The 26,134-nt window shown below is 39.5% G+C and overlaps 2 protein-coding genes and 1 long non-coding RNA gene across 7 annotated transcripts in view; 2 read left to right on the top strand and 1 right to left on the bottom strand.

The window, feature by feature from the left end:
* Positions 1-16,817, top strand: part of caprin1b (cell cycle associated protein 1b) — a 129,387-nt gene extending 112,570 nt beyond the window's left edge. For all 4 annotated transcript variants that reach the window (XM_059652135.1, XM_048545233.2, XM_048545234.2 and 1 more), the window contains 3 exons: positions 1,699-1,805; positions 5,217-5,280; positions 16,463-16,817. In XM_059652135.1, the coding sequence (XP_059508118.1) occupies positions 1,699-1,805; positions 5,217-5,280; positions 16,463-16,545 (254 nt within the window). In that variant the 3' untranslated portion in view covers positions 16,546-16,817. The remainder of the gene's footprint in view (positions 1-1,698; positions 1,806-5,216; positions 5,281-16,462) is intronic.
* On the bottom strand, positions 12,649-25,266 carry LOC125459180 (uncharacterized). The gene is made up of 3 exons (XR_007248978.2): positions 25,139-25,266; positions 24,257-25,052; positions 12,649-14,822 (listed from the first exon to the last, which is right to left on the bottom strand). It is a non-coding gene; the product is annotated as an uncharacterized LOC125459180 (long non-coding RNA).
* Positions 25,267-25,336: 70 nt separating this feature from the next.
* nat10 (N-acetyltransferase 10) overlaps positions 25,337-26,134 on the top strand; it is a 70,355-nt gene continuing 69,557 nt past the window's right edge. For both annotated transcript variants that reach the window (XM_048545833.1, XM_048545835.1), the window contains exon 1: positions 25,337-25,449. The gene's annotated coding sequence lies outside the window, so the exon portion shown is untranslated. The remainder of the gene's footprint in view (positions 25,450-26,134) is intronic.

Below are 26,134 nucleotides of genomic sequence, written 5' to 3' on the forward strand. Positions count from 1 at the left end.
ATCTCAGCTCTCTCAGTTGTCCTTTTTTGAAAAAACACGTGATTGAATGGTGGCGTGAACTTGATGAGCTAAACGGCTGACTTCGGCTCCATGTCTTATATTGGAATCAGAGATTTGATTATGTCCATTGGTGACCAGAGTGGGATGATCCATGGCTATGACATTTGAGTGTGTGTAGAACTTACTGCCTGTCATGACTCTAGGGAAGAATAACTTCAGTCCTGAAGATAGAGGCTGGGACCCTTTTCCTTGGAGTGGAGATGGTGAGGAGAGATGTGAAGGAAATTTTCAAAACTGTGCTGGATCTTGTCAGAAAGGGAGCAACTGTTAAAAACTGTCTTTACACCAAAATTGTGTAGGTTAAGGTCGCATACTTTAGCAAAAGAGACAATGAGTAGCATTTTTAAAATTTATTTACAGAATGTGGATCACTGGCAAAGCCAGCATTTATTGCCCATCTCTTATTGGCTAGAGGTCAGTTAAGAGTTAATGATATTGCTGTAAGTCTGGTGACACACTTCAAGACCAGGTTAGGTTGGCAGATCTCATTGTCTGAAGGACATTAGTGAACCAGTGTCACTAGGTTAAACAGTTCAACAACTGGACTCTTAATTGCAGACTTTGTGATTATTGGATTCCAGTACCACACTCTGGCATTGCAGGGATTTGAATCCGGATCCCCATAACATTACCTGGGTCTCTGGATTAATTAACTAGCAAGAATACTACAAGGCCACCAACTCCCGAAGCATTTGAATACACTGCTTAAGTGAGTTGGAGGCTGGTGGTTGAGGAAGGCTTGGGGCTGACACCTGAGGAATTACTCCTTGAGAGAATTAAGGGCCCCCTTCTGTGTTACAACCATTCTTTGATTAATCAGCTATTTTGGTGACTGAAGCTGTTCTACTTGAAGTGTTTGGGATAAAAGGGCAAGACAAATGTAATTTTAGTTTTGTGTTTAAAAAAAAGTCACACATAACAAGTTGTATGAAGGTTGAGGCAAAAGTAATCTATCGTAAATTGGCAAAAGCTACTTGGACTTAAATAATTTAATTCATAACTTGCGTCAATAAATATGACCATTAATTTTATTGAATGATCTTTTAATAAATGGCCTGCACCAGCTTCCTTCAATTTGTAAAATACTTTCAAAATCATTTTTTGCTCATCATGCCACTTCCACCCTCTTTCTTAAGTCCTCCATTTGTTTATCACAATCTCAGTATGATTCCATGTTCTTGATTCCTCACAATACATATTGGAATGTAGCTCTCAATTTTGCGACAATAACTCTTAGCTTCTGGCCCTCCCAATTTTAATGGCCATTTGTGGGCCTGTCTTAGCTATTTAGCTAATTCTAGGGTTTAGGGCCCAACTAAACATCTCCAACTTCACCTTTGTCTTTGCTCAAAACAATCCTGAAAACCGACCTCTTTCACCAAGGTTTTAGCCACCTTCTTTCATATCAGGAAACAAATGCAGGCCAAATGCTCACAGTGTGTGTGAATAAATAAAATTTGAATACAGTTCAAAATGTAATTCTTACATAACGCTTTTTTTGTACCTGTGAAGTGCCTTTAAGTTAAAGTTGATCTTTAAAAAGTTCATAACTAAGTTTGCATCAAATAGTCTTGCTGAAAGTATCTCATTTATGTCAAAATCATAGTGCTTGACATTGCATTCTTGATTCTCTTTCAGGTGCGTATGAAGGCTACCGCCCTGCATTTTCAAACACTCCAAACAGTGGTTACGGACAATCTCCATTTTCTGCCCCCCGTGACTACTCCAACTCTGGCTACCAACGTGTAAGTGTCTTTTTTTTTAGTTAGTATTCACCATGTGCAGGCAAAATGTAGTCTTTTATGTTACAGCATACTTACTTCGGGTATTCTCTGAGGCATTACTCATGAAAAGGTTGTTGCCTCTCTAATTGTTCAAAGTCATAAGTCACTTGACACCAGGTTATAGTCCAACAACTTTATTTGAAATCACAAGTGTTCCAACTGCTGCTCCTTCATCAGGTGAATTATCTAGTCCCATTTTCCAACATATGGCCTATATTCCTCTAAACCCTTCCTATTCATGCAGTTGTAATTGTACCTGACTCCACTTTGTTTGGCAGCTCGTTCCATACACACCACGTCAGTGTGGAAAGAGCTGCCCCTCAGGTCCTTTTTAAATCTTTACCCTTTCACCTTAAACCTACGCCCTTTAGTTTTGGACTCCTTTATCCTGGTAAAAAGACATTGGCTACTCACCCTATCGATGCCCTCATCATTTTACAAACCACTCAGCCTCTAATGCTGTAGGGAAAATAACCCCAACATGTTCAGCTTCTTCCTACAACTGAAACCCTCCAATTGTGGCAATGTCCTTGTAAATCTTCTCTGAACCCTTTCAAGTGGCACAACCTGTTCCCTATAGCAGGAAGACCAGAATTGAACGCAGAATTCCAAAAGTGGCCTAACCAATATCCTGTACAGCTGCATCATGACCTTCCAACTCCTATACTCAATGCACTGACCAATAAAGTCAAGTGTGCCAAAGGCCACTTTTGCCACCCAGCGACTACTTTCTAGGAACTATACACCTGTACCCCTAGGCCCCTTTGTTAGGAAACACTCCCTGGAGCACCTACCATTAGCTGTATAAGTCCTGCCCTGATTTGCCTTTCCAAAATGCAACACTTTACATTTATCTAAATTAAACTCCATCTGCCGCTGTTAGTGCATCTGATCTAGGTCACGTCGTATTCTGAGGTAACCTTCTTCATTGTCCACTGCACCGTTCCTTTTGGTATTGTCTGCGAACTTACTAGCCATACCTACTATATTCACATAATCTGTTCCCATAGATTGAGCAGAGCGAGATAGTAGCTCTGAGTCCTTTTGAAGTGTTCAGCAGTTCTGTCCATATAGAACAAAGAAAAATCAGCGCAGGAACAGGCCTTTTGATCTTCCAAGCCTGCACCAACATGTTTTGCCCTTCCATACTAAAACTGTCTTGACCTGCAGGATCTATATCCCTCTGTTCCCTTGCTATTGGTGCTTCTTCAATGCTCCTATTGTGACTGCTTCCATCATCACCTCTGGTAATGTGTTCCAGGCACTCATCACCCTTTGTGTGAAAAACTTACCTTGCACATCTCTTTTAAACTTCTTCCTCTGCACCTTGAACCTGTGTCCAATAGTAATTGACCCTTCGACCCTGGGGGAAAAAACTTCACACTTTCCACTCTATTCTTGCCATTCAAAATCTTACAGACTTCTGTTAGGTTGCTAATCAAGCTCCTACATTCCAGTGAAAACAACCCCAATCTATCCAATCTTTCTTCATAACTAAAATTCCCCGTACCAGGCAACATCCTGATAAACCTTACCTGTACCCGCTCCAAAGTACCCACATCCTTCTTGTAGTGTGGTGACTAGAACTGTACGCAATATTCCAAGTATGGCCAAACAAAAATTCTGTAAAGCTGCATCATAACTTGTCGATCCATATACTTGATGCCTCTTCCAATGAAGGCAAGTATGCCATAAGCTTTTTTTACTACTTTATCTATCTGTGCTGCCATCTTCAGTGATCTCTGGACCTGCACACCCAGATCCCTCTGCACATTAATACTTAAAACGGTTCTGCCATTCACTGTATGTTTTCTACCTGTACTTAGCCTTGCAAAATTCATCACCTCACATTTGTCTGGATTAAACTTTATCTGCCATTTTATCTGCTTCCGACTGGTCTGTATCCTCTGACAATCCTCCTCACTGTCTGCAACTCCACCAATCTTTGTATTGTCTGTAAACTTGCTAATCAGATCACTACATTTTCATTCAAATCACTAATACCGATCACAAACCGCAAAAGTCCCAGCACGGATCCCTGTGGAGCACTACTAGTCATAGCCTTCCATTTTGAAAAGCATCCTTCCACAGATACAATCTTGTCTCCTGTGAGTGAGTCAATTCTGTATTCAACTTGTCAGCTCGCTCCAATACCATGTGCCTTCACCTTTTATACCAGACTGCCATGAGGGACATTGTCGGAGGCTTTACTGAAGTCCATGTAGACAACAACAATCATCTTCGTCATCAAGTCAAAAATCTCAATCAAGTTAGTGAGGCATGACCTCACCCACACAGAACCATGCTGTCTATCGGAAATAAGTCCATTTTGTTTCTAAAAGCTACAGATCTTTTTCCTAAGAATCTTTTCCAATAATTTCCTTGCCACCAATCTAAGACTCACAGGCCTGTAATTTACCAGGATTATTCCTGCTACTCTTAAACAGCGGGACAACATTGGCTATTCTCCAGTCCTCTGGGGCTTCACCTGTGGCCGAAGAGGATGCAAAGAAGTCTGTCAGTGCTCCAGCAATTTGTTCTCTTGCCTCCCTCAGTATTCTGGGATAGATCTTATCAGAACCCAGGGACTGATCTATGTTAATCCTTTTTAAAATGCACAACACCTCTTCTTTTTTTATAGCAACTTGGCTTAAAAACTTGACACTCCCTTCCCTGAGATCATCCTCCACCAATTTCTTCTGTTTGGTGAAGACCATCACAAAATATTCATTTCGGAGCTCGCCTACCTCTTCTGGCTCCACACACATTCCCTGCTTTGTCCTTGAATGGGCCAACCCTTTCCCTGGTTTCCCTTTTGCTTTTTATTTACGTATTAAAAGCCTTGGGGTTCTCCTTATTCCCTGTTTGTTAATGATTTTTTGTGATCTTTCTAATTCCTTATTTAAGTCTTTCATACTTTCTTTGTATACTTCAAGGGCTTCATCAGTTCCAATCCTTCTAGACCTTACGTGTGCTTCACGTCACTTGCTGTACATATCCTTCATTTTTTTGCAGGAATGTGCTGCTCTGAACTCTTTCAACTGCTTTTTGAAATACTCCCACAGGTCTGATACAGATATACCCTTAAACTACTGCCTCCAAGGTCTCTTAACAACCCAATCAACTGAGTGGTGATCAAGCTGACCATGTTTGCATTTCTCGGTGGCTTGTGTTCTGATTTGTGCTAAGTTCGTCTGACAGTATCTGTGAGGTTATTAACAGAGGTCCAAACAAGACCTTTTATTGGACTTTAAAGTTTAACTTTGTTTCTGTCTCTACAGATCATGCCAGACCTGCTGACTTCCTCTAGTACTTAAGTGTTTGTTTGCCTAATTTGAAAAATGGAACTTAAAAGCATATGTTGTTTTATAGGATGGATACCAACAAAACTTCAAGCGAGGCTCTGGACCTGGTGGACCTCGGGGCACTCCTCGAGGTAATGCTCAAGTGATGCGCTCCTAATGAAGGACTGGAGAAAGTGAAATATTGGGCACTGTTTAATTTGTCTTTGACAGCTACAATGCTGTTCCATTCTAGTGGGAGTTGACGAAGTAAAAATTTATTTGTATGAGTAGGCCACACAAACTCTTATTCAAGTGTCCCATCCAGAACATATTTGTTGAAGCTTTAATCTTTGTTTTCACTCTGTCAGCTTCGAACAAAAATAACCCAGCTTTATAAATAACCACCTTCAATTCTTGAGCAGAAACTGTTTCTGGTAGTTTGCACCTACATAGAGCGCGAAAGAGAGAGAGACGCCTGTGTTAAGAGAGCAAATGGTATGTCAGTTTTGTTCCTGAAAACTTGAAAATTCCTTAATTTATTTTTTTGTAAAAAAAAGTTTCTTACTACCATCTTTATGCTATCGCCATTCATCCCTATCTGGGAATATTTTGATAAAGTTCATTTGCGGATGTTTGATTCACTGGTTTTTAAACTTGAGGCTGTATTTCTTTTTCTTCTCTGCCTTTCAGAGCTCCCGAGAAGTCTGAGTTTGTAAATTGATGTTGCTGCATCAGAGAAAGTTTCAATAAAGATGTGTTGCACACTTGCAGCTTGTTGCTTATTTCTTTTTGTCTTGTTGAGTCTGCCTTTTCCTCTGTCTGTTTCCATGTTCTCACTCTAGCTTTCTGGGGAAATTAGCTGCATTTCGAGCAATAAGGAACAGTTTGTTTTGGCAAGTTTTAAAATATCAAGGAATATAACTGGGAGAAATGACTGTCCAGCTGAGTAACATGTTAACTTGTTACTAAGTTACTTACTGATTTATGGGTAGGAACCTCTGTGGAATTCTTGATTTCTGAAATGATTGTAAAATTTTACACAGCTTTCGGTGAAAGGTCAGAACATTGGGATGTGATATTTTCAGCTGGAAGCAATGATACTCAAAAGATTTGAGTGGTGAAAAATCAGGATACATGTCAGTCAAACTAAGCATTTAAATCGGATATTTGTTTATCTGAAGTGCATTCCTGAATGGTTGTTTCTAGAGACAAGGGCAACTTTTGTAACATATCTGGTGACCTTGCAAGTGGCTTTGATCTATGATGGCTGTTTTCATAGGCTATCAGGAATCAACTATAACTGATAGTGGTTAACTCATTTTGAGAGAGTATTTGAAAACCAGCCTTGTGTCATCTGAAGTGTGTGATGTACATCTTACTTAATTTATTGGCTTGCTTCACTGCAGATAATGACTTAAATTGTATATGTTTCAGATGGGACACATTACAATATTTTCTTGATTATTGGAACAATCCAAGGGCAAAACCCTATCATATAAGAAATTGATTTGGATTATTAATTAACAGATTGCATGTTTTTTTGAAGCCTGCTGATAAAAAAAATCACATGATGTTTTAATGTTTCAGTTGTTGTTGTGCAGTTATATTCATGAATGACCAATTCTTAAAATTATTCTAAACCAGTGTCAGTTGGCAAGTACATGGAAGTTCAATCTTCAATTGAATTTCATGTTTTACAAGGACTTGCCTTCGTCAGTCAGCCAATACAAATGGGTACTGTCCAATTTGGTATTGTTCTAAAACCGTCTCCATTGTTTGCGGTCAGTTAGTTAGTGACTTTCTGTAGTCTGCACCTTGGTTTATGAAGTTACAACAGCGTACAATGTATGGCTTATTTTGCATGGACCTGTTTATTTGGTTCTTTACACTTGATAACGGAAACCAGTAGAATTTCTTAAGTTTTGGATTTAGGATAAAATTCTGAAGATTTAGGAATTTATTTTTCTTGAATAACACATGAAATTTTACCGATGACTGTTGCAGGAAATGCAGCTAATTTTGTTGAGATCTGACGTGATTACATTTTGCATTTACATCCCAGCATTTGGAACTTACTGCTGCTTGTTCTGTCCTGATGACTAACTGAAAATTACAGTGACAAGGAATTCACAACACCATTGCATATGCTTGACCTGTCCTATTTTCTTTGTACAGCATTGCCAAACTTGTCTTATTTACTAATGCTCCCTTGCCGTGGAATTCTATTTAACTTAAAATTGGTAACTTTTTGTTTGGGCTATGTTGTTCCTTTTCTAAATTGTTTCAGTTTACGCCTTGCCAATAGAACCCAGCATAAATGAATTTGATGACCAGAATTCATGTTGAGGAATAGTGACATAAAACATGCAAAATCTAAGGCTCATTAGAGTTTGTAGAATTGCCACAAATAGAATAATTAATCTGTCAATATCACAAGATTGAAAAGTTTATTAACTGAAATCCACCTAAATGAGTTGGTTACTGCTGGGGTTTCTAAATGGCTAATGGTTAATAATGCTAGTGGGATCATTGAGTCTACTTGAAGCTGAGCTGGTTGCCTCTTCCAAACTTTGCTTTTGTCTTACTTAAGAAATGTAAGCAATTTCAATGAAGTTTGTTTTCAGTGTTGTACTTTTTCAATTCAATTGAAAATTGTTTACAGCCCAATCAGAATTGCGCAGTTGAGTCTGTTCCTCTTTCTCAAGCCATCCTCGTTAAATATTGGACTGTTTCAGTGAACTTGAGATAATGCTTCTGAATACTGAAGATTTGAGTGCTTAATGTGCTATGAATTCATGCAAATGTAACTTTTGAACCACACATTTATGAAATAATTTGATATTGCTGATTTTGGACAACACTATAAAGAAGTTGCGTTTTGCAAATGCTCAATGTTAGACCAGTCATGATAGATCTGTGAATTGTGAATTGCCAATCTTGCCCCAGCTGTCACTTGATTTAAAGGGCGCAAGCACTTGCTAGCTAACTTGGACTGGGAGCTTTGAAGGAAACTGCATCAATTAAACCAAGCTTAAATTCTTGCAGTGCACATCTACTTAGGGAGTAAGCCAATGGCTATGATCTAGAACTCTTTTATGAATGTCCTTTGTCTTGAGGGCACTTAAATGAACATGGCAACTCCACATCTCGTGTACAAAGTTGCTTTCTTGTCTACAGGAGTAATTAATACTCCATTTAGACATGATGGCAATATTTAATAATATGCATATCTGAATGATGTTTTGAAATGAATTCAAAAATACTCATCCTCCCTGATTCACTAAGTTGTAACTGTTCACACTTGCACTGAGAATAATGCCCCAGTAATATTTGTGGGATTTTTATGCTTGTTTTCAACGTACATGAAATGGTGATGAAACACTTCAAATATCTCAGACATTTGAAACCGTTTACTCTGCAATTTCTTGGGTAAGTCTTCCTGAAATGGAACACAAAGAAAATTAAGATCCTCGTGCAAGCTGTTTGGAGCTGCTGTGATAAAGATTTATGGATAATTATGCATGGAGTTTGTATTCAAGAAAATGTGTTGTGCGACATATTGTCAAACTATTTTATACAGTGAAGTCAATATCCACTATTACTTATCTTTCAGCTTTTGTATGGATTAGCAGCCAGTATTGAACTAGCATGTGTTGAAAGAATCAGCCATCTTGAACTTGAGGGGACAGTGGATTTTCTAATGCTGCTGTGACAAAAAACGTGATAATTTCCTTACATGCTGGCATGTTTGCAGTAAAGAGAGCTGCTTCAGTGTTTATGTTGTGTCATTTTCTTTTTGTCCTAGTATATTGATTGTGTTATTGCCTTGAGGTTGGTTAGCTGTATACGTGAACTAGATTTATGTGAGGTTTCTAATGAATACTGAGAAAATAGTACAACTGTTATTGTGGGAACAGCTATTAACTGCACTTTTGTGGTTTGAATGACTGACATGAGTTGATTAAAAGAATAATGTAATGCCAATCTGATATGATGTATTTTAGTGCTCAATCTAAATGTTCCCAAATTAGTCTTCATTTGAATGTTCTTTGGAACAGTTAACCACATGAACTACACTTTTCAGACTAACAGAGATGGGATTCTGCATAAAAGAGTTTTTCTGTCATTATAAACTCATGTCCTTACTGTGAAGAATGAATTATAGTTAAAGCAACTGACAGTTCTATGCCATAATACCAGAGAAATGAAAGAATTTGGTTCAGCAAAAGATGCTGTTTTCATTTATAAGCTAGCCTTACTGGCTTTTGATTTGGTTTAAATTTCCAAGATAATTTGCTAAGTTAAACACTGATTAAAGAAAGCTCTTCTCTGTCAGTCTAAACACAGTCAACATGTTCAATTAAATTCTTACTGATAATTGAGAGGATTGTAATCTTTTTTTTTAAAAAATGTGTCTTGTTAGCATCATACGCTTGAGATGAATTTTAGCCAGGGTTCTGATGGAAGTACGAACCTGTTTCTTCAATCTTTGAGGTTTGGGTATTATATTCTGTTCTCGTATCTTCCACATAACTTAAGACCATCATAGTGGGAGGTATGTAGGCATCTAAAATGACAAGGCGGTTTGCCTACAATATTTATCCCTCGAGGGATAAATCAAATCAGCTATGATCTCATTGATTGGTGGAGCAGACTTGAGCTGAAAGGAGCAGAAGTTGTCCAGTGTCTTAAGGTCTTAGAGGTTGCTAGGAAAGATCTGAAAAGTGAAGATTAATTATACCTGATAGTTGTATATAAACTAAACACAGTAGTTGGAGGAGAGACATCTTTACTTTGTATAGCCTACTCATAATTCCAGATCCAGAGCAATGTTATTGACTATTAGCTGTGCTCTGATATGGCCTTGCAATGGACCATTAGGATTAGGCAAAAAATGAAACCATGTATTATTCAATGAAAAATAACTTGCAAGCTAACTGGCTCAAGGACCTAACATTTCAGTCTGATAATGTCTTGGAGACATATCCCCAGGCTGATTTGTTTTTTTTTCTGAAGAAAAATTATATCTTCTGTGCAAGTGTCAAAAGGAGTACAAAAATCTGGTAATCTTTTTCAAATGGTGACAAGAGAATGTGTCAGATTTTCTGAAGATTTATTCATGCAGGTCATTGGGTATAAAATGTGTGTGTATTTGATATACCTCCATCTTGGAGAGATGATGGACAGTGAAGAGAGAGTCAATTTTAGTGGGGTGCTTTCACTTGGTGCTCCTTTGCTGATGCATGCAAAGGCCAATCCTTAAAACTGAAACTGACACTTGAAACTGACAAGTAACATTCCCGGTTGCAGTTTTCTCCAATGATGCCTGTTGATCATAATGGCAGTGCACAGCAACCCTTAAAAAAGATGTATCATTTCCATTTTGTGCCAGTTAGCGACTGGTGTGAGCATCAAAGTTTCGGGACTTTGTGTCATTATTTTTGAATCGGAGCATTATGCAACACAATTGTTCATCTGGCTGCAGCTTCTTGGCGATCCAGAAGGTTCTCACATACACAGCCATCTTCTCTGGAAATGTCTTTTAGCTTTAAGTGTCTTTAGGATGTTGATGTATAATGCTCTGCAGTGACCTGCTGTTTCAAACATGCTTTGCAAGACTTGAGTAATGATTAATTTCATAAACCAAATTATAGGAAAGGGACTGATCAGTTCCCTTGTTCTTGAAAAGCATGGAGCTTGCAGTTAGGAAATATTTTCTGAATGTGTATTGGGAGTTCATATTGAAACCTTTGATGTGCAAATGGTAGTTGTTCTAACAGTTGACGACAATTGTCTAAAATGCAGTAATGTGATCAGCATTATCTACCAAGAAAACAAAGGAAAGTTTCTCTTTCTCAACCCTGTCAATTTCATTCACCAGTTTTTAATTGGAAATCTCATAGCAGATGCTTCAAGGATCAGAGCTTTAGTCGATCTTAACTCAAGGCTGCTAATTATCTGAGATAACAAGGTGTAGAGCTGCATGAACACAGCAGGCCAAGCAGCATCCTCCTCCTCAGATGCTGCTTGGCCTGCTGTGTTCATCCATCATGTTATCTCAAATTTTCTGGCATCTACAGTTCCTATCATCCCTGAAACACTGCTAATTATCTCCATTTTCTCAAAAATCTGTTACCTAAACTCCTGATTTTCAAAGCAGTAGTATCATTACCTGATCAAAACTTGTGTAAATGAACATGGCTATTTGGGTGTACTGTATTTTTGAAAGGCAGATGAAATTATTTGTTGACCTGTTTAGTGTGTACTGCACTTCCCAGCAGTTAAATTTCATATTTTGGAAATCCGTCTAAAGATCATTATGCTCTGCTGATGACAGAATCATAGCATACAATTGCACTGAAGAGATGTCTCTCAAGTGACACAGTCTACTGTAGTGTGTCACGTATGAGTTGCTTGTAAGCATGGCAGGTTTACGTATCCTGCACGTTTGTGCACCATTTGCATTTTGGATTTCTGAAACATTGCCTTTTTTCACCTAATGATATCCAGATTTATTTATCTTGATTTCAGCCTTTATTGTGGTGTGATGCTGGCGTGTGTGCCATCATTAACGTCGGTCAATGCTAACTCTCCAGGGTTTGAGTTTTCTGTTTTAACATATATTATTTAATGATGATGTGATTTGCGTACTGTGACTTGCCATTTAGGTAACTAAAATTTGATTGGAGATAGCATGGATTCGTCAAGGGCAGGTCATGTCTCACAAACCTCATTGAGTTTTTTGAGAAGGTGACCAAGCATGTGGATGAGGGTAGGGCAGTTGACGTGGTGTACATGGACTTCAGTAAAGCCTTTGATAAGGTTCCACGTGGTAGGCTATTGGAGAAAATACAGAGGCACGGGATTGAGGGAGATTTAGCAGTTTGGATTAGAAACTAGCTTTCTGTAAGAAGGCAATGAGTGGTGGTTGATGGAAAACATTCAGCCTGGAGTCCGGTTACTAGTGGTGTGCCACAAGGATCTGTTTTGGAACCACTGCTGTTTGTCATTTTTATAAATGACTTGGACGCAGGCATAGGTGGATGGGTTAGTAATGTTGTAGTTGACACTAAAGTTGGTGGAGTGGTGGACGGTGTGGAAGAATGTTGCAGGGAGACTTGGATAAACTGCAGAATTGGGCCAAAAGGTGACAAATGGAGTTTAATATGGATAAATGTGAGGTGATTCACTTTGGGAGGAATAATAGGAAGGCAGAATACTGGGTCAATGATCAGAGGATTAGATAGGGTGGACAGTGAGAGTCTTTTTCGGAGGATGATGACTTCAGCTTGTACAAGGGGGCATAGATTTAAGACAGATGTCAGAGGCAGGTTCTTTACTCAGAGAGTGGTAAGGGTGTGGAACGCCCTGCCTGCCAATGTAGTTAACTCAAGCACATTAGGGGCATTTAAACAGTCTGTGGATAAGCATATGGATAATGATGGGATAGTGTAGCAGGAGGGGCTTAGATTAGTTCACAGGTCGGTGCAACATCAAGGACCGAAGGGCCTGTTCTGCGCTGTATTGTTCTATGTTCTATGTAAAATGTTAGAATATTTTCTAAGTTAAAATCCCACACACCAATTTGGCTCAAGAAAGAAAAAATGCTGAATGTCTTTAGTGTCATAGTCAAATTCAGGATGGTATGGAATACATCCCCCATGTCAACATTAAAAGTGCCGCTTGGCTCAAAACATCTCAGGTCCAAGTTCAGTATTTGGACAAGTTGTTGGAATGTTTCTAGCAGGTGAAACCATCCCTTGGTGTCATTAAGAATTTTAGGAGGGCAGCAATGAGGGGATAGGTGAAATACATCTTGCATTGCACAGTTTAATTGTTAGATCAGTGTAAACCGAATACAAAAGCATGATTCTTATTTTTCTGCATGGAAATCACTTGTGTCTGAATAGACATACTGATTAGTGAACAGGAAAGCGAAACCTTAGGCTATCATTCACGTCAGCTTTTAGTGCATGTAATTCCAAGCTTTTTCTTTTACTATAGCATGAAGTCAATCTCAGCAGAGAAGAATAAATCAGGGTCTACACCTGTATTAAAACTTATAATGCAGTACCTTTTGTTTTGTTATGAGAGAAAAATTTGTTTTTTGATCTTCTCCCCTTTCCAAAAATGCCCTCCAGGTCTTGCAACAAGTTGATCACCATGGGTATTGAATGACTGGCCCGACGCAATTCATGTTTTATGAAATGCACAAGTCTTTGGTTATTTACACTGACTTGCTGTGAATAACTACTTTACTGGAATAACTTGGAGCAGAGAATTGAGAGTTGTTCCTCAATAATGTAACAATGGTGTAAATACTTTAGCCATTTGTTCTTGGAAGAAAAACTGTTGGATTGTCAGCTATCGTACAGGCATTTATGTTGCCTGATTAAGTTGTCCTGTACATATTCCTGTGCCCCTGGACTGCACAGTTGCCTTACTGTCGCCTGTGTAAGGTCTAATTTGTGTTTTGTATACATAAGTTCATATTTTTGTACAGAAATTGTTTATAAAAGCTCAAGCACATAATCATCATAAAAGCTGCCTTAATTAAAATTAAATGCTATCGTCGTTGAGGAAAATCTTTCAAACTGAATTGAATTTGGGAACATTCAATCATTGGGAAAGCCTCAAGCTGCATGTTACACCAATAAGGGAGAAATTATACCGTTTTAAATGTGAGTAGAACAATTGTGATATGTAACACTGAGATGCATTAACACAGTGCTTATTCAAACCCAGATTACTGTTGTGAGAAATAGTTAACATAATTATAAAAACCAAAGAACTGAGGATGCTGTGAATCAGGAACAAAAACAAATGATGGTTGAAAATTACATTGTTGCCTTAACACTTGACTGGTTCAATATGAAGCATGTGCTTCTTCTGGGAGTAAATATCAATGGATGTATCTGAAGATTTGGTTGCATGCAAGAGTTTGCCATTCAGAATCACTTACTGCCCGTGGCAGTAAATAATCTAAAGGAATTAGTTAAATCTGAAACATCTACATTTGTTCTCTATTTCCGGTTCCACCATTATGCTTAGCTGTTTGAAGCAAGATGTGAATGCACCTGTATGTGCCCCCATACTTAAAGGACTGAAACAGTTAATTTCGTAAATATCCTTGTGCATACATTTCCACAGAGAACGAACACAAATCTTATCCATTTGTAATAATCACATTTTTGCAGATGTTTTCTAATCAACCTTTAAGATATGTTACACACCCCTGGAACAGGAGGGGCTTGAACCCAGAACTCCTGGCCCTCAGGTCAGGACACTATCACTGCACCAGAAGAGCCTTAGTAATTACATCCTTGTATACAATGTCTGCATGATTGTTTCCAGCCTTTGTTTTCCTTACATCATATTGATGCCATATATCTCCTTGGTTTTTAATGTAATTTGGGCATCCTTTCTTTCCACATGTCATATTACGTAAATGAGCTGCTTTTGTTTGGATTTGAAAATATCAATGAAGACATGACATGTTTGTCCCAATGGGTCGTAACCCTATTTGGGTATGTCTTCAGCTCCTGTGAAGAATGTGCCTTAGCTGCAAAGCAGCAGACTTTGTTGGGTCCCGTTGGCTTAATATTGTGCAATCCATGCATCAACTTGTATCTCGTGAGAGGATCCTGGCATATTACTGGGACCGGTTCAGTAGTCCACAACCCAGGGTAATGTTCTGTGGATATGAGTTCAAATCACACCAAGGTAAATGGTGAAATACATGAAATTCAGTAAAAATCTAGAATAAAAAAGCTAATATACTGATTATGTAACAACAATCAATTGTCGTTAAAAACCCATCTAGTTCACTGATCCTTTAGGGAAGGATATCTACTGTCGTTACCTGGTCTACATCTAATCTGATCGAATATAACTTGCATCTAATTCCTGACTTGATGGTTGATTCTCAAATGCCCTCTAAAATGGGCTCGTAATCCACTCAGTTTGATTAAGCATATAGGATTGTGCATCTGCACCTTTTTTTTGTGGCTGTGCCATGCCAAGCTGGTTTTCTTTCAGACAGTTCTCTGGATACAGGGTGGAGTTTATTGTTCTAGGACTGTTAACTTTTGAACTTTCATTAGTCCATCTTTAAAAGGCAAGAATATCAATTTTTACACCCTTTCAAGACAATGACTATTCTTTAGAAAAAGCAATTATTACTGATGTTATTAATGAGTGAGTTTGCTTGCATAGTTTACAGAAATGCAGAGAGGGACTTTGAAAGCATTGTTTTAACATGTTTTCTCCCTAAATCTGAATAAGATCAATGGATCACCTAATTGAAAAGTGAGAACATGGACTGGAATGTTTATACAATCATGGATTTTACTGAATTACCTAGATTGAATTGGTCTCTTACTATAGCTACTAGTTTGCTGCAAGTTGAAGATTGTTTTAACAGAACTTAAACAGAAGCACCTCAACCATTAATTGTCAAAAGTATTGAAAAATATAGTTGCAGCATGTAGACATTCCATTCAGTTTTGATTTTGTTTTGAGCATCTAATAAAGTAAAATATTTTATTTGGTGACTTAATTGAGGGAATGATGCAGTATATTTCCATCTTGTTGCATTGTTGGTTATACTGCCAACTCAAAATTCTGCTTAACCCCGCACTTGAGGTATTTAAATCGGATTTGATTTTGCTTTTCATTCATAAAATATAGTACACGAATTTGATTCAAAGATGAGTTATAATCTGCAAGTTTTGACTTAATTGTTGTTTCTGTCAGTTAGGATGGCTCATGAGTGATCTCAAAACTTAACAGCAGGTTTTTAGTGAGCAGGGTTTAAGTCACAGCTTGGCAGGAACCACTTTGGGATTCTGTCATCACTGTCAAGAACATTTTACTGTTACACATGATTTTGTGGTTTATTTGGTAGAATAATCTTAAATACTCGTTCGTGAAATGTAGTAAACCGACATCAGATGCTTCACAAACTTAGGGGAAATGCACACAGTGTAGAAGTTGGAGCCAGTCGTCAATGGCACCATCGAAGAAATTGATTTTTGGATAAGTGAAGCATAATGTGGTTCAGAGTGTGGAATGTGGAGTGTGCAAGCTGCATAGTTATTTTAAGAAAAATTCTTAAATGAAGTCTAAACTTCGTACACCCTGCGTGCGTTGTTGGGTAATAACAGAGCAGTCCTTCCACCAACCTCTGGTAAATTACGTATTTTCCAAATTTTATTTTACTACTTTTAGTGGGTGAGTTATACCCCACTCAGAAGCTTTTCTGCTTTCTCATTCAGTCCTTAATGGGAGGTAGCTATGAGGTAATTTATATTTATTTTTGGTCTTATTTTGCAGGCCGGGGAGGATTGATAAGGCCCAGAGGTATGAATAAAAAGATTGTAACTGCGACTCAGATGACAGCTCAGGAAGTGATTTAAACTGGACCCACCGTCCCCATGCCTGATGACGGGGTTTTTGTGCAACTGTGAAATATTTCAAACAGCAATCATAAATACCACAAGAATTCATGGATTATTGTGCCCTCTACAACCTGACTTGTAACATCCAACTCGTCCCAGACAGTGGAATCGAATGCCTCCTTTGTGGCAATGATTGCACCTTGTGATTTTTTTTTAAAAAAACTAAAAATACCCTAAAATAAGCACACACTGTAACAAGGAAAACAAAATAAAACTTTTTACAAAAATTGTATCATGATTTTCAGTGTTTTTTTCTCCCCCCTTGGTTTGTGTTTGGCCGTTACTCAAGTCATTTAATTTCTCCTCCCTGCTCTTCCAAAAAAAGTTTTGAAATGGCACACATGTTCACATAAATCTAGCAAAGTCTGTAACATTCCTCCAGAATACTAATTTGTGATTGAGTCCTAATTTTAAAAAATTCAAGTTGAACTAAAACTAAACATCACTTTGAATGAAAGGAAATGTTTGTTATCTTCAGAAAACATCATCATTTACAGGACATTTCTTCCACAAAGAAGAGTATTCATTACTTCACAGCATGGGTGTTAATTTTACATCTGACTGCAGTCTGAATTTCAATTTTGACATTTTTAACTTGAGCTTCCTTTGGTGGTGATGGAGAGTTTGTCAGGAAGAGGTCCTACTTCCCTTTTCATTCAGTTCCATAAATGCTGTGACACCATTGTTTTATTTGTCTTGTGTGAAATTGGTATTTCTAATTGAGCCTAATGTATATGTTTCAAAGAAATTCAGACATCAAAAACAAGATCTGTATCTTTGTCAGTTAATTCCAGGTAAAGACTGGTTAACTTTGAACAGATCATAGTTTGAATACAGGATATTGCATTCTTAGTTGGCGAAGATTAATATCACAGTTCATAGCCATATCATGAACTAAGTATCTGAGTTTGAGAACAATATATTTGTGTGGTTTTCTACCAATGTGGTCTAAATTTGTTTTTGCTTGTAAACCTCTGTATATCTTAAATTAGTGACGTAGAGCCTTCTGCTGGAAACAAAACTATAAGGAGGTTCCTCGAGTAATTTCATATGTGTAGGATTTAAGGTGTGATTACGTTTACATGTTCTCAAGTTGGTGTTTGACTTCCTATTTGCCATTTGAACAATATCCAAGCAGTTGAAATATTTGCTCGTTAGACTAAGTGTATAGAAATCTTCATCCAAGTTCATCAGATAAACAAGGGGAAAAAGTCTCCTACCTTTCCCTCTGCCCACCCTTCTCCAGGGGTTACAGGTTCTTAAAACTTGAGTCTGCTTTCTCTCCACAGATACAAGACCTGCTGAGTTTCTTCGGCAATTTCTCCATAAGCTGGAAGATATTTCCTTTGGTGACTCTGAGCTTGCTTAGTGGATTTCTATACGTAGTTAGTAGCTATGCTCACCCTGTCTTGCAGAGCATGGAAACAGGTTTCTGCCAGTACCAAAAACGTAAACAAATTTTTACCCTCTGGTGATGGATATAGATACTGCAAATTCATCTGGCCTGTTGGAAAAAATTAGGGAGGAAGATCAAATGTAATTTTCTTGTAATTCTGATTTTTTGTTGAAGGCAATGATGCTTTTTATGGTAAAAATCTGAAAGCGTAGACCAAGTGGACTTCCCTTAATATTCTTAGTGTTGATAGTGTAGGACTGTGGACAGCTAAGATTCTTTAGACTTGATTTCCACAGGTGCACACCTCTAAAACTCATGATTATCAGTAAGAACCACAACCTATTTCCTTCTCTTGATTCTGTCAAAGTAGTTGAACAGCAAGCAACCAATGTGTCAATCAGTCAAGGACCAAAGGGAGTGTCATTCTGAACTATCAAGGGTCAACTCTGCAGCAACAAATTTATTGTTAGGAGAGTACCAAATACAACTCTTCTATTAAGTCTTCCTCTGCAACCACCAATCCTTTTAAACTACCATGAGCTGCACAAAAACATCAGTTAATTCTTAATTCAATAAGTTTTACTAATGTACACTCTTTGACTATATCCATAACCAAAACTCATCCTTCATTTAGCACCTACACATCCATTACAACAGCTGTCCGAGAACAGAGACCTTAGTTTTTAAGATTCCAGTCTGGCGGTTAGTCATTATCAAGTCATGTAATTAACAGGGCTAGTCCTGGCTGCGAATCAAGCTCCCTATTTCTCACTGATACCAAAGAAGGCATTTTGACTAAATATTGCAGCAAAATTAATACTTCTGTCAGCTGTCTACTTTCCTGAAACAGCTTTTGACCACGATCTTCAGTTATTTGGGATATGTAAAAATCATTTATTACAAATGGGTAGTCTTGATTTCAAATCAAATCTTGAAAGGTAGTGCTATTAAAACACAATAAACATATTTGATTTCTTTGTGTGTTACTCCCATTTTTATATATTGAAAATATATTTAATATATATTGATTATATATAACTATACTGTTAAATAGAGCATTGTTGTTTAAAAGGCATCAAGAAGTTCTAAGTTGGAGATAATGTGTGTTAATACACTCTGCAAAGTAATCTTCCCTTTCTGTTAAAGTACTTTATTGTAATGAATTAAAACTTACTATCTGGATATTATATCATGTTACATAACTCAAAATGAGATAACATGGGCTTTCTTCAGTAGTACTGATGGAAAAGCAAAGTGAATGTTGACCGTCATTGTTAAGGTCTTTCTATAGTTGATTAGGGCCTTGATGAAATCTCACTGAGTATTATGTACGGTTTTAATCCCCTTTATCTAAGAAATGACAGACTTGCTAATGAGAGGCATACGACAGATTCATCACGTTAGTCCTCGATATGGCACTATTGTCTTTTGAGGAATTGAAAGCAAAAACTGCAGACTCAAGAAAGATGAAATAAAAGTGTTGGGGAAATTTGCTCAGTCTAGCAGCATCGGTGCATTGAGAGACAACGTCCTAAGTCCAATATGACGACTCCTTCAGAATTGTCTTGTGAGACTGGGTCCGTGTTCTGAGTTTCGTAGAATGAGGGATGACTTAATTGAATCATGTAAAGTTTGTAGTATGAGAGGGTGATACAGATAGATATTCCTTCTGCCTGGTAGGCATAATCTCACGATAAAGGGCGAGCCATTTAAGACTGAAATAAGGAATTTCTTGAATTAGCATTATGAATCTTATGAATTTTGTACCCCAGAAGGTTGGGGAAGCTCAAGTTGAAGATGAAGTTGATAGATTCCTGAAGTTGAAATAAAGGGATGCTGAAGATAATGCTGGAAATTTAAGCACCCACAGACTGCTGTTCAGTAGAACTGCCGTGTACAAGAGAAAAAAAATTGTAACCAGATTTACACTTGAAATCTAAAGAGATAGTGGAAGAGAATTGAAACTGATGTCATGAACAATTAAGTACCCAAAGTCCCTTAGAAAAGGAAATCAACCAACCTCCTTTTGAGAGAGTTTAGACATGTGACTGTGGTTGACAACTTTCTCTTTATTTCTTGCCCTTTGTTGCATTTATTGCCCATCTCTAATTGCCCTGGAGAAGGATGTGGTAGGTGTCCAGGTCAAATGCTGCAGACCATGTGAGATAGATACACCCAGATTGTTCGGATGCGTTCCAGGATTTTGAAGCAGTGACAATGATATGAGGGTTGAAGAGAATAGCTTGTAGCTGATGGTTCTTCCCTAGGCACCTGTCTTACCATGTGGAAGATCTGGAAGGTGTGGTCTGAGTTACTTCGGTGTACCTTGTTTATAGTACACTCTGCCACTGTGCACATACATACCCCATCCACCATCAAATTAGGTGGTCTGTTTTGTCCCAGATAGTGCCAAGCTTTTTGCATGTTTGTGGAACTCCACGAATTCAGCCAACTGGAGAGTTTTCTGTTATTAATCAGGTTCTGTGTCTTCTATGTATGGAAAGGCTTTGCACAGTCGTGAAATAAGTTACTCAACTCTAAATTCCTAGCCTCTGACCTGCTGCTGGAGCCAGAACACTTATATGGCTAGTCCACTTCAATTTCTGATCAATGGTTAAGCTTCCTCAGATGTTGACAGTGATGGATTCTGGCCATGATAATACCGTTTAGTGTTTAGGGCAGAGAGTTAGATTCTTCTCTTGTTGGCGATGGTAATGGCCTGGCACTTACCTATTTTTAAGATCAGTTGGAATTCACTCAGTTATTTTGGTTTCTATGAAAAGCTATAAAACTGAACACCACATTTCGAGCAATGAGTGATGGCCGACAAATGCTGATTTGGCCAAAACACCCACACCAAGTTAAGGAACATTTTTCTAAAATAAGAAGCCAAAACATTCTCAGTGGCACAAGCATTAGATTCAAAACATTCAATGATACACCCATCCCACTTGATCCCAATAAAACGTCTGAGATGGCTGTTCCATAGACCAGTAAGCAGTAATCGTTAGGAAAGAATCAACTCATATTCCAGAATGTTCCATAACCTCAGCTATTATCAGGCAGGTCCAATCCACCCCAAGTAGTCGTCTTGTGTCAGGAGCAAGTACCCTCTGAATCCTCAGTGTTGGTTCCATGGCATCAGAACAGACATGAGCAAGGACATTTCCTGCTATTTTCCATCTTTCATTCCACAGTTGGTAAACCTCAGTGTTAAATTTTACTTGGTGGGTGGGTTACACTAAGTTGTGAGGCCAGAATCTATTCTGGGTGACGGACATCATTGCCCATCATCAGAGGGCTTTTGTCGCATCAGTACTGACACTGAGTTGTAAAGGACATTATTGATGGGCTGAGCTTTGAGGAAGATGGTGAGAACCAACATGAGGGAAAAACCCACATCCTCCTCACCAATCCAACTGTCATTGCTTATCCACAGCAGTGTACTATATATTAAAGTACTTTTGACCCTGATGTATTCATGATAGGTCTGATTTGCCTGGTTAACATGCAAATCAATACTTTACATCTCAGTACATGTGACAATAGTAAATCAAATCAGCGTAGTGGGAGTGATCACCATACAGTTTTTGGAAATGAAATACAAAGGAAGACTCGATCAGTTGTGTTGTGTGGTATGACTACTATGAATTGGAATACGAGGCATTGGGGCCCATCAGAATCAGAAGTTTATTGCCACCGCCAAGGCCTGTCATATTCGTCCTTGTTGTTACTATCAAATTAAGGAAGTAGCTCTGGTTCAATTGGCAGCATGAAGGAGCAGCACCGTCCATAAAATCAGCCCTCACTTAACTTTGTACTTGTGTTCCTAAAATCTCCTCCCGTTGCGACAGTAGTGTGTTCTGGTTGGCTTGCTATAAGAAGTTTATTATTAAATTGGTTCAGAAAAGGTTTATGAGTATGCCTGGAATGGAGGGTTTAAGTTACAGGCTGGGATTTGTTTCACTGGAGTGTTGGAGGTTGAGGGATGACCTTCTGGACACTTATAAAACCACGAGGGGAATAGCAAAGGCTTGTCCCCTAATGCATGTGGGAGTTAAAAACTAGGCGGCACATTAAGGTGAAGGAAGATTTAAAAGGGACCTGAGGATCTTTTTCAGAGGGTGGTTTGTATGTGGGATGAACTGTCAAAGGAAGTGGTAGATGCAGGTACAGTTACATTTAATAAATACATATAGACATGTTTCTGAAAGATTTAGACAGCTATGGATCAAATACAGGCAAGCAGAACTAGATTAGTTTCAGAAACTTGGCAAGGACAAGTTGAAGCAAAGGGTCTGTTTCTATGCTGTATGATTCTTTGCATAAGTCAAGTTCAAGTGTTTGCTGTTAAGTTGGCAATTGATCGTGGGTTCCTCCTGAGTTCTCCAACCATCATAAGATGTTTTCCAGTCAATTCAACTAATGCTGTAGGGCAGGAAGACATTGGTAAGTGTAGTGGATACACCAGAGGCCGTAGGGACCAATATCCTGGCTGCAGTGCTGATGTGTTCCTGAACTAGCAGCACCATCTGCCAAGTTCCAACAACGTTTCAAGACAGACCCAGATATAAACTTTTGTCCAAGGCAATACATCCAATTATCACTGTTAGTCCATTATCAATAATGGACTAAAAAAAGGAAGGTGTCATTAACAGTGATTTCAAGTGTTACTTTGCACTAAATTACTGATGTACGTTCAGTTTAGATTTTGCCCCCAAGACTGGAGGTTTCTGACCTCTTAATAAAAACCAAAAGAACTGTTTCTAATCGATAAGATACAGAATTGGCTGGCCAACAGAAGACAGGAGTGGTAGTAGAAGGAAAATATTCTGCCTGGAAGTCAGTGGTGAGTGGGGTTCCACAGGGCTCTGTCCTTGGGCCTCTACTGTTTGTAATTTTTATTAATGACTTGGACGAGGGAATTGAAGGATGGGTCAGCAAGTTTGCAGACGACACAAAGGTCGGAGGTGTCGTTGACAGTGTAGAGGGCTGTTGTAGGCTGCAGCGGGACATTGACAGGATGCAGAGATGGGCTGAGAGGTGGCAGATGGAGTTCAACCTGGATAAATGCGAGGTGATGCATTTTGGAAGGTCGAATTTGAAAGCTGAGTACAGGATTAAGGATAGGATTCTTGGCAGCGTGGAGGAACAGAGGGATCTTGGTGTGCAGATACATAGATCCCTTAAAATGGCCACCCAAGTGGACAGGGTTGTTAAGAAAGCATATGGTGTTTTGGCTTTCATTAACAGGGGGATTGAGTTTAAGAGTCGTGAGATCTTGTTGCAGCTCTATAAAACTTTGGTTAGACCGCACTTGGAATACTGCGTCCAGTTCTGGGCGCCCTATTATAGGAAAGATGTGGATGCTTTGGAGAGGGTTCAGAGGAGGTTTACCAGGATGCTGCCTGGACTGGAGGGCTTATCTTATGAAGAGAGGTTGACTGAGCAAATCTCTTTTCATTGGAGAAAAGGAGGAGGAGAGGTGACCTAATTGAGGTATACAAGATAATGAGAGGCATGGATAGAGTTGATAGCCAGAGACTATTTCCCAGGGCAGAAATGGCTAGCACGAGGGGTCATAGTTTTAAGCTGGTTGGTGGAAAGTATAGAGGGGATGTCAGAGGCAGGTTCTTTACGCAGAGAGTTGAGAGAGCATGGAATGCGTTGCCAGCAGCAGTTGTGGAAGCAAGGTCATTGGGGTCATTTAAGAGACTGCTGGACATGCATATGGTCACAGAAATTTGAGGGTGCATACATGAGGATCAATGGTCAGCACAACATTGTGGGCTGAAGGGCCTGTTCTGTGCTGTACTGTTCTATGTTCTATGTTCTAATACAGCATACAAACAGAAGTGGCTGGAAAAACTCAGCAGGACTGGCAGTATCTGCGAAGAAAAAGAGATCAGTTAACATTTTAGATCCGGTGACCGTTCCTTCCAACATTTTTAGTTCAAACATTTATTCAAGTTGAATTATAGCCACAGGGAGATAATGGCTTCTTGAATATCAAGGCAGCAACAGCTGAATATAGTACTAAAAGAGCTTTGACAAACATGAAGTCAATTTGGGGATTTTTGCTTTTGATCTCGGGTGGAGAAGGCTGAACGGCCGTCAGTTGTGGACTGCAACTCACCGTCTTATATGGATGGCCGGAAAGGACATGACAATAGAAAGGGAACACTGAGCTAAAGCGTTTCAATGCCAGAATACAACCATTTTTTTAAAAAACTTTTTTTTCATCCGAAAGCTTTCTGATATTGCTGACCTTACCCATTTATGTCACTGGAACGAGACCTTACAAGGTAGCTTCACAGTCTATTCAGAAGCTTCAATAGACTGCCGCTGCTCAGGTGATCAAATGCTGAGGCGAAAACTGATAAAAGACATTATAATGGTGACGGTCTCTGTAGGTCACTTTTCTTTTGCAGCTGCTGGTTTGAGGCGATTTTGATTGTAATTGGCCCAGTTCCGTAAGGACGCCCGATTCAAAGTGAGAACATTGTGGAGCTCGGGGAGCGCAGAAGGCCAGGCAGCATCAGAGGAACAGTAAAGGTGGCGTTTGGGATCGGGACCGTCCTGTCAATCTGTATACTAAATCCTGTATCACAGGATTATAGAGTGGATATGTTCAGAATCTGCAGTCTGGTGAGGCCGAAAAGCTTTTCGTACTTTGCTTCGAGAAATACCTCTCTGGTTCCTACATTTTTCTTTATCCTCCACTCTCAATCTCAGCAGGATCCATACTTCTGGGAAGTGTCCCCTTGGTCCAGCAGAGACAGAGACATTAGTGCTGCTGCTTAAAGAGTCGTTTTCCTGAGCCTGGAGCCTCGAGTCTCAGCGACACAGTGGCTTTACCCGAAGTGTTTTGATTAATAAAGTAAATTAAATTTATATCAAAGTAACTCTGATGAAGGGTCTAGGCCTGGAACATCAGCTTTTGTGCTCCTAAGATGCTGCTTGTCCTGCTGTGTTCATCCAGCTCCACACTTTATTATCTTGAATTCTCCAGCGTCTGCAGTTCCCATTATCACTAAATTTATATCAAAGTGGTCTTCAGTTCTGCTCACTGGGAGGAAAATACAAACAACAGGCGTGCAGAAACTTTCAACAGAAGACTTAGAATTAACCCGACGTTTTCGGCTGTCAACCTACCTTTAAACAACAGTCATGGAGCCAGACATAAGCGTCTGCTTTTTGTTTCCCCCCTGGCTTCACAAATCATGTTTTTATCTCCGCCTTCCACCAAAGGGATAACAGCCTCTCAGCGACAACTAGGCCCTCGCCCCCTCGCCCCCCCGCCCCCCAAACGTCATCAGCAGTGGCCGGAGTTGAGCTGGTGGCTCTTTTCCGGTTCCGGCTCCGGCTGCCGACTCACCTTCGCTTTCCCGGCGTGCGAGCGCGCACAAGGAGGAAGGGACCCGGCGGGCGGCGGCAGAGAAAAGAAAACAACATTCCGGCCAAAGGTGAGAGCGTGAGGTCAACAAAGTGAAATCAGACAGAAAGCCGTACGTTGCCGGGCCGGCCGTCCCAGTGAAACACCCACGCGGTGCGAGTAAACCGAGAGAAAGTGCTCCGTTAACGCGCTAACTCTGCAGAGCGTGTTTAAACCATCTCCATTGTAGAGAGTAAAAACCAAGAGAACTGCGGACGCCGTGAGTCAGGAACAAAAACAAAGTCGCTGGTAAAGCTCAGCGGGTCTGGCAGCATCGGTGAAGGAGAAAATGGAGTTCATGTTTCGGGTCCAGTGACCCTTCCTCAGAACTGATGGAGGCTGCGAAAACGTCCCCTCTACACTGGGGAAACGAAACGCAGACTTGGCGACTGCTTTGCAGAACATCTACATTGTACTCACAGAAAAGACCCTGAACTACCCATGGCCTGCCACTGCAGTGCACCACCATGCTCCCTGGCCAACATCTCTGTCTCTGGCTTGCTGCAGTGTTCCAGTGAAGCCCAACGCAAGCTGGAGGAACAACACCTCATTTTCCGCTTAGGGACCCTAAATCCTCTGGACTCAATATTGAGTTCAATAATTTTAGGGCCTAAACTCTCCCATGTCCCAGTCCCCTCCACCCCACACACCAGGCCTTGTTACCACATAGCCTGTCACTACACACCCCCGGTCATTATTCACTAACAGTCCCCATG

This window comes from Stegostoma tigrinum, chromosome 17 (assembly GCF_030684315.1).
Source record: "Stegostoma tigrinum isolate sSteTig4 chromosome 17, sSteTig4.hap1, whole genome shotgun sequence".
In the NCBI taxonomy this organism is placed as follows: Eukaryota; Metazoa; Chordata; class Chondrichthyes; order Orectolobiformes; family Stegostomatidae; genus Stegostoma; species Stegostoma tigrinum.